This window comes from Colletotrichum acutatum (genome assembly GCF_030867785.1).
Source record: "Colletotrichum acutatum strain CBS 112980 chromosome Unknown BDZ83scaffold_282, whole genome shotgun sequence".
Taxonomy (NCBI): Eukaryota; Fungi; Ascomycota; class Sordariomycetes; order Glomerellales; family Glomerellaceae; genus Colletotrichum; species Colletotrichum acutatum.
The window spans coordinates 13,926-23,305 of NW_026849276.1; the positions used below are offsets into that span (position 1 = coordinate 13,926).

The 9,380-nt window shown below is 36.7% G+C and overlaps 3 protein-coding genes across 3 annotated transcripts; 2 read left to right on the forward strand and 1 right to left on the reverse strand.

Moving 5' to 3' along the window:
* Window positions 1-221: 221 nt before the first annotated feature.
* BDZ83DRAFT_758892 (uncharacterized protein) lies at window positions 222-1,203 on the reverse strand (the record flags this gene model as incomplete). The annotated part of the gene is made up of 2 exons (XM_060515108.1): window positions 222-1,136; window positions 1,198-1,203. 2 exons carry the CDS (start codon window positions 1,201-1,203, stop codon window positions 222-224), a joined length of 921 nt encoding a protein of 306 aa, XP_060357289.1.
* A 1,008-nt stretch (window positions 1,204-2,211) lies between these two features.
* BDZ83DRAFT_658377 (uncharacterized protein) lies at window positions 2,212-3,192 on the forward strand (the record flags this gene model as incomplete). The annotated part of the gene is made up of 1 exon (XM_060511035.1): window positions 2,212-3,192. One exon carries the CDS (start codon window positions 2,212-2,214, stop codon window positions 3,190-3,192), a length of 981 nt encoding a protein of 326 aa, XP_060357290.1.
* Window positions 3,193-3,916: 724 nt separating this feature from the next.
* Window positions 3,917-4,603, forward strand: BDZ83DRAFT_772781 (uncharacterized protein; the record flags this gene model as incomplete). Its single annotated transcript, XM_060515393.1, has 1 exon — window positions 3,917-4,603. One exon carries the CDS (start codon window positions 3,917-3,919, stop codon window positions 4,601-4,603), a length of 687 nt encoding a protein of 228 aa, XP_060357291.1.
* Between the last annotated feature and the right edge of the window lie 4,777 nt (window positions 4,604-9,380).

Sequence of the window (9,380 nt, forward strand, 5' to 3'; positions counted from 1 at the left end):
AGTTTGCTACAACTCAGTCCAATCTCACCGCATCACGAATTAATTTCCCAAGAGGCCGAAATCAGAAGCGACGGATGCCATACGAGTTGGAAAAATGCTATGTGGGGTTATGCGATGTGACATGTTACTCGATGTGTTCCGGATCTTTACTACTACTCGTGCAATGTAGACCAAACTGAAGTCCCATGGGATTCTCTCCAAATCCTTTCCTGCGGCTTGTTCTAGGACTTGAAGTCCGGAAGTGTGGCCTCAAGCATCTTAAGAGCAGCGTCTTGATTCCCTTCCACCGTCTTCAGACTGGCTCGAAGCGCCTGTGTCTTTGAAGCAGTATTGTACGACATTGGGCCAGCCGAACAGAATCCATTGCCACTCACGACATTGAACTCAGCTGTCACTGAGTCGACATGTGGCGTGCCCTCGCCTGGGCTCCCAATGTCTACAGTGACCATGCCCCAATCCTCGACGTGATTGTGATTAAGAATACGCACAATCTTGCCATTCGCCCCTGGAAGACGTTGTGGAACATCTTGCATGAGTTTCTCGAGGTCCTGAGCCTTAACCGTGCACACTATCCCATCGTCAATAGGTTCACCGTGACCGCCTACTAGGTTTAGGATTTGACGTGCGTAGTTGACTTCTATATCAGGTTTGAAGAAGTTATTGACCCGCTCCACAATGCTGATGTTGATATCGACCGTCCCCTCAGTGGTGCCCTGTACGTAATTATGCGCCACCAAGGAGGTGATCAATGTGCTCTGCGCCATAATGAGGTCGACTTGCATCCTGTCGAAAGTCTTAAGACGAGCATCACCACGAATTAGCTCGTTTAAGAAGGCCTTGAATTTGTTCTCGGCAGGACTGCCGAATTCTTCGGCAGCTGCTTTGAGGTTGCAAGCCTTTTGCTTGACCAGTTCGACGGAAGCGTAGACCAGAGGAGTGTGATGCTCCTCGTCAACTTGCACAATGTTCTTAAGGATCTGTTTCGTAATTGCAACTTGCGCACAGACACTGTCAAGCGTCTTAAAGCCATTCTTGTTGCGTTCTTTGATGCGTTCTAGTGCCGTCGTAATCCGTTGAACAGTTTCGAAGGTTGCTTCGAGTACCTCAACGCATGCGACTACGAGACCAACAATTTCCTGCTATCTGGTAAGGACATGGATGGCAAACGATCAATAGAATTGAAAAGTCGTCACATACAGCCATGTTGACTTTGGGCCGATTCAAGTCTATTTCGAATACGAAGTCGTGGTACGAGAAAGGTAGATACGAGGAGAGGAATTGCTGGAGAAATGTCGCGGAGAAGAGGATGAATGAAGCCCTGAGCAGTGTCTACTTGAAAATCTGGGGAGATCGAGAATAATAGTATGAGAGAAGAATCCGTCACTTACCAAAACTAGAAGGTCCATCTGGAAGGGGCTGTGCTGCTGCTCCGCATTTGATATGATCCAAATTGAAATTGTCGATGCGAGTAGCCAAGTGTTGATCCAGCTTGTAATGGGCTTTGAGGCGTAGCAACTGACGAGATGTTAATGGCTTGATTGGTTAGGGTTTGATGACTGCATGATGTATTGAAGAAGCCTGCAGAAAACTAACGTATTGGAAAGTCTATCTAAATTTGCTGCATGTCTGGCCAGTCTGATATGCAATATGCTTGCCTCACTTTTCAAAGAGGGTGTTCACTTGCTGGAAGCCAGATCAAAGATCTTTCAACTTTTAAGATTGGTGGAAATTCTGTAGAACAGCTTTAGACACTGTGTACATATTGTAGCCTTAAAAAAAGAATCCAGGATATTGTGGGTGTGAAGAGATCGTTGCCGATTGGACATCTCTACACCGGCTGTAGCTTCATGTAGCTTAGCGAGCCGCAGTCCTCAACCAAACCAAGAGAAACAATAGCTTCCAGATAGGAAGCGCCATCAGTGGATAGACAAGTTTCAATTGCAAACGAAATGCCATTCCTGTCAACGCTTTTTGGGTCAAAGGGCAAGGAAGGACGCGGAGAGAGGCCGGGATCAACCAGACACTTTTACACACATCGAAGCAAACTGATAAGTCCCGTATATACGCTATGCCCCAACAAAACTCTTTTGAAGGACAACGATTGTTTTCGTGTTCCTTGTCTTATGCGTTCCCTCATCCTCGAACCTTTGCTTTCTATTCCTCCTCTCCTTTTCTTTCCACAGCCTCTCAGTTTGAACCACACAGTCAAACATGTCTTCAAATGCTCAGGAGGGTGTCTCGAATCAGCACTTGTTTCGCAGATACGCCCCTTGTGTAGAGCGAACTGGCCTTGGTGATGCCTTTCGAAAGCGTGTACAGCAGGACCGCATTTCGCATCAGAACCCCGGAACTCTCAGTACAACGGCATCGGGAAACGGTGTATATGACAACGGCGTATTGAATAGCGGGAAAAACGCGGGAGTCGTCTCTACAGGACTTTCTGGAGCTCGCTCTGAGCAATCGAATCAATTCATTTACTACCATAACCATTTTGGGGGTGGAGACTTTCATGCTTCAACGTCCTTGGCTACGAACAATACAAGCGAGCATATTGTCGGTCACTCCTGCGAGCAGCTAAGTGGTTCGTCCTCCACAACCTCTCGCGAATACATCGGGTCTGTGACCAAGACTCAAGTCGAGGCTCAGACATCCTCGCGTTGGGCAACCAAGACGAAAACTCCGAACAATGGCCCGCGAGTGCCCCGAATCCATCTTCCAGAGTCCGCGCAGGCAGGTTCTGATCAAACTGGGTCTTCGTCGGATTCAGAAGATGACTCCGCCACGGAGGAGGTATCTATCGAAGACTGTATTTCCAGGATAGACAGTCGTGGTACAATCGTCATTGCAGCCTTCGAGGAAATATTCAATCTGCTTCCGTCCCATGTAAGACGTCAGCAAGACGTACTTGAGCTGTGGAAGTTTGTGAAACAGCAACAATGTTTGTTTGCGAACTATCATACAAGCCTTTCTGGCGCTATTCGGCATGTCGCGTCTCAACCCTCTCAGAGCATGTTTCTCTCGGGAACATGTAATGATGTGCTGGAGACACTGGAAAACCTGCAAAAGGTTCTTGGTGTTCCAAAGGAGTTCATAAAGAGGATGTCTAAGAGGAAGCCTAGGGAGGTAACTGATGTAGGCATCTCCATATATCACCCCATTGACACCATTGTTAACTTCCAGCTAGGTTGCTAAATCTGTTGGAGTCGATTGCACGAGGAAGCTTAGAAAGTGGCAGAAGAGAATCACAGCTGCCAGCCAAAAGTACATGAGAACCGCATCCATTTTGATAAATAGCGACCCTCAACGAATCCATGACAACCAAATGGATCTTTCCCAAATTCTAAGCGACCTTTGCACCGAGTCACATGTCTCCGAACATCTCAAGAGATGTCTCTATCAGGCATGTTCACAACAGTGTCACGACAATCATACAGCCTACCTCAGACTAGAGCCTGAGACTCCTCTGGCTCCCCCTGACCCACTGGTCCCTGCTGCCGGAAAGAAAGTCGACTCAGGGATTCCTTCCTCATGCGAAACTACCTGGCATATCGCATTCAAGTCGACAATTGGCATACAACCCAAATTAACATGGCTGAGGGTTGTATCAACTATGCGTGTCAAATCCTCAATCATACCGATCTCACTAGTCGAACCACTCATTGAAAACGGACCCCTGAAAACCTCGATTTTCTCCTTAGGATCCGAGGTACACACAGAGACGATCCTCTCATTTTCACCGATGTCCAGAAAAAGGCGGGCATCTTCATCTCCACCGGAGCCCCCGCCAAAGCTTCAGAAGACAATACGCGGTCCAGCTCAGTCACAGGCAGGTTCAACTCATGAAAAGCGTAATGGGATCGAGATCTGCCCGGAGTATCTAACTGGACAGGAGCATGACAACACCCAATATGCCATCATGACAATATCGGATAGCGCCGGATGCGACCTTCGTCTGTTTTATTTACCTCGCTTGTTTCATACAGAAGAAGCACAGAAGACCACTCTTCGTGCAGCGATCAAACATAAACTTGAAAAAAAGCCCCAGAAAGGATGCGGATCTCTCCACTGGATTGCGAAAACGGCCCGGCTTGTTGCTGAGGCAGTAGTGCGCTTCGACTTAAGAGATGACAATAAGCCTTTGCAAGACATCATCATCTTCCATGAACCTAACGCAAGTGATTTACACTCAAGTGCTGCGCCATCGCTGGAGATCATGTTCAACGAAGCCAGCTTGTCTCCGACAAATGAAGCGCCCCCTCACATGCAAGACCGACATCGAGTTCACAAATGGTCTCGGAAGCATACCCTTCTAGAATTGGGAATCGTGCTGTTACAGCTTGGTACTCATCGAGATGATGTTGAAGATCTTCCGGCACCTCCAATTGGCCCCGAAGCCAAGCAATCATACATCAGGTCGCATGCAGAGAAAGCTGTGAATGGGGTCAGTGAAGGGTTTGCAGGCGCTGTTAGGAACTGTGCCATCCTTTTCGATCATGATGACGCTGCGAAGGAAGATGAGTTCTTGGGAAGGTTTTTGAAGATGGTTCTACAGCCTCTAAGAGATTGTGAGAAGACTCTCTGTACCCAAGGTGTCCTTCTATAAATTTCCTTACATGACGGTTCAGCCTCAAGACCGACGTTCAAAAGCCTCAACGTGCCTTCATCAACGTGGACCGGTCTCTCTTGGACGTCAGTTTCCCTTAATTCTAGTTGTAGTTGCTATGTACGTTTTCTCCAATCTCGTGACATTTTTGGTAAGTAGGAGAAGGAACCACAATACTCAAGAATTCCAATATCACACACACACAAACACAGACAGAAAGAGAGAGAGATACGAATGCAAAGAAATAGGCGAAGTTGATGTTTCATATATTACAAAACAATATTGACAGTGGCCGACGAGAATGGAACTTTCAAATTGTAATAAGTAAATGAATGTCGGATTTGAAGCAGCGCGACTTTAAGATGACAGTGTCAATTTGTTTCGGGACCGATCAAGCATGTGGATATCATGATCTGACGTTGGAATGCGAATTGGACTTTCGTGAAGCACCCAATTCTACTTAATCGTTAATATACGTATTTAAAGATAGATATTGCTTGTGCACGTTTATGTGTTATTTGGAAGCTGCTCGGCAGAGTAATCTAGGCCACTGATGCCCTAATATAGTTAGAACTATCGGATTAGAAGTTTAATTCGACCTCGAGGCAAAGGGCCTACGCAGGGGCTATTTATAGGCTATATTTATAATAATCGCGGCCTATTTAACTTATAATTAAAACCTTTCTTTTTTATTTTTATATAGAAAATTATATAGTTTAATTAACCTATTTTATTAACCTATAGTTCGAATTAATTAATTAATATATTTATAATAAATATGTTAATATTAATCCCTTTAAGGTCTAGCCCGCTTCACTAAGGGCTATCTTTGCCTTTATAAATAAGTTAGTTTATTAAAATAAATATTATATATTACTATATAATAAACTTTAAAACTAACTATAACCGACTATAACTATTAATACTAACTAAACTTAGATATTAATAACCCCGCTATAATATATTAATTACCTTTTAAATAGCTAAAAATTACCTCTTACTTTCTCCCTTTATTTTATTTAATAATAACCTCTCTCTAATACTCCTATTTAATACGCTCGCTTACGCTCGTTCTAAGCTCTTAATTATATTATTAAATCTAGACTTATTTATATTACTTTATTATATTAATAAAGCGCTAATAAAAATAATATTTATTATAATATATTTATCTATTTAGCTACGTAGCTTAGTAATATAAGCCTAGGGAGTCTAAGCGCTCGCTTAATTTTTAATATAATTTAAAAAAAAGCGGTTTAAATCTACTTATAATTAACGTTTTTTAATTTATATAACTAGTAACTATATAACGCTAATAAAGCGTACTCCGTAACCCTTCGGTAAGGGGTAGCTATATATAGCTAAATATAACGTTAATTTATTATTTATATATACGCGTATTATAAATTCTATATTATATACTAAACCTACGTTATATATAGTTATATAACTAGTGCCTACGTAACTAAATTAATAATATAATAATTTATTATAATTAAATTATTAAATAGGGCTAAACTAATTAACTTAAATATTATTACCTAGATATAAACGTAAAGTAATTATATAATAAAAAAACTAATATATAAAGGGTTAACTTAGGACCCGTTTATTTAAAAATCTATTAATATTATATAAGCGCACGCGCAATTAAATAAGTAAAAGAGATAGTACGTAAATAAAATATAAAAACCTATAATATATATTTATCTATTTTCTTCCTAACGGAGCAATCTGCCGGGGCCGTATTGTGTATTATATATTAAAAAAAACTAAATATATTATGCTCTAAACCTAATTACTAACTAAAATAGCTCTTGACCTTTTACTATATAAAGTTTTTTAAGTTCTAGCTATTTAGAGGGCGAGCTTTATTTATTTTAATATATATAAAACCTCTTAGTACTAGCCTACGTAAGCGGCTAGGTTTAATATAATCTCTTTTTTTATATAGGTATTATCGTTACCCGGGGGGGCTTATAAAAGCTATTTTAAGCGCCGGCTTATTATTTTAAGTTTATATATTTCTAGCCCGCCTATTTCGGCTATTATAACTAGGCTAGTATTAATATATTAGATCTTAATATTAATATTAGCCCGGCTATTTATAACGTTCGTATTATTATTTAACCGAATTTTATACTATTAAAAAGTACTTCGTTATTTTTTAAGTATATTTACGTTAATTATAATAGTTATAGTATCGAGCTAGTTAAAAAAAAAGGCCTAGTTTAAGGGGGGTAGATTTATCAAAGGGTATCGTTAAGTTCTCGTTAATATAGTTTAATTAGCTAGACTTTTAACTAGTTCTAACTAATTATTTAATTAGTTACCTAGCTAGTAGTTTATATATTAATAGGTTTGTTTAATAGGTTTATTTAGTAATTTATTTAATTTAAATAGAGAGAAGTTTATAGGTAATATAAGAAGTAATAAAGATAAAAAGAATCTTTATAAGCTCTAAAGAGTAGCTAGATATTAGCCCTTTTAGCCCTTTTTTTTAAAAACCTCTACGTTACTATTAAAGTTTAGAACCTCTATAGTTAAAAAAAGCTATCTCCGACCTTTATAGCCGACCTTTATAACTAACTTTTATAGTTAACTTTTTTAACTATTACCGCTACGTAAAATAGCTTACCTATCTTAAATTATATAGTAGTTTTTATATTAAAATCACTATACTAAGTTAAGTACGTATTTAAAGTATATTGCGCGTATTATATAGTTAAAAAGTATACCGTATTATATAATTTCTTTTAGAAGCCTAATCCCGTTAAGGTCGATCTTTTACGCCTATAAAGCTAGAAAAAAACCACTATATATTTAACTATTTTTTATAAATTAATATTATAAATATAGTATTTATTAAAGCGGTACCTTTATATATCTAGGTTATTTAGTATAATGCTTATAGGATCGAACTTCTAGTTATTAAAAAAGCCCTAAAGGTTAATAAGTTATTAACGTCTTAGTATTTTAACGTATATTTAAATAAGTAAATAATTTAATAGCGATAGTAATAGATAGTAAAAGAAATAGCGTTTTCGACTTTAATAAAAGAAACGAGGTAATAAATGTATATATATATACAAGTTAAAGTTAAAAGTAGGGCGGCGTTATTTTAATAAAAGCGACGAGGGCATCTCCGATACTACTATTATAAGCTATTATTATTTAGAGGGGCCGTAAACTTAGCTAAGTAGGTATAAGTTTATAAAGTAATAGCGTTGCGCGCTTTAATATTATTATTAATTAATCCGTAGTTAAAAGAGGGAAAGTTAAAAAGGTAAAAAGAAATCCAAAAAAAAAAACAGTCTATTAAAATAATAGGAATATCTACTAATACTATATATAAATACTATATAAGCGATATTAAGAATCGCCCGAGTAGCTAGTAAAGATAGAATATTAAAACAAATATTAATATTAATTAATAAATAAATTCTATTATTATAAATTAAAAAACTAATTTATAAAATTAAAGAAAACGACTTTTTTAAATAGATAATAAAATAATCGTATTAATTAGCTTTATAAAAAGTAAATAATAAAATATAAATCTCTATAATAGAACGAAAGAAAAAAATCGTAGCCCTTAACTATTTATAAAAGGTCGACGTTTATAATATTAATTTTTTATTAATTAATAAAAATATAAAAGTAACCGAGATATTATTATTATATTTATATACTTTTTCTCTTTTTAATATTACCGCGGTTAGCTTATATTTAAAAAATTATTTAATTAGTTAATTAATAAAAAGAATTGCCTATATAATAATTACCTATTTAAATTAACTTATATAATAAATAAACTTAATTATAAAATATAAAAAGGGTATTATATATTATAGGTTTTTATATTTATCTACGTACTATCTCTTTTACTTATTTAATTATGCGTACGCCTATATATTACTAGTAGATTTCTAGATAAGCGGGCCCTAGGTTAACCCTTTATATATTAGTTTTTTTATTATATAATTACTTTACGCTTATATTTAAGTAATAGTATTTAAGCTAACCGGTTCGGCCCTATTTAATAAACTAATTATAATAAATTATTATATTACTAATCTAGTTATATAATTAAATACGTAATTCTAGTATACGATATAGAATTTATAATGCGCGTATACGTAAAGTAATAAATTAACGTTATTTTAATTAGCTATATATAGCCGCCCTTATTAAAAGGTTACGGGGTACGCTTTTATTAGCGTTACGTAATCGTTAGTTATATAAGCTAAAAAACGTTAATTGCGGGAAGATTTAAACCGCTTTTTTTTAGATCGTATTAAAAATTAAGTAAATACTTAGACTCCCTAGGCTTATATTACTAAGCTACGTAGCTAAAAAGGGTATTATATAGTAATTTCTTTTTAGCTTTATATTATAACTTAATATACATAACTAAGACTAGGGCCTGCCCTGCAGGCTTGTAGCGGCTATAATATACTATATATATATAAGGACGTTAATATAAAAGTTATTTTAATAGAATAGAAGAACTATAGATAAGTTACGTAATAATAAAAAGGACCGACAGATAATAAACGGTTTATAAATAAGACCGATAAAATAAAGGTAGTTTACCCCTATAGGACTAATATTATAATATCGGTCCTGATTATAAAGGAACTATTTAGATAGTATACGGGACTTATATATAGGATAGACTCGAGCCGGGCTTAAAAATAGACTTCCTATAGCTTTTTTAATAATTAACTTAATATTAAATCTTATAATCGTTTTTAGCTATTTTTACTAAGAACCC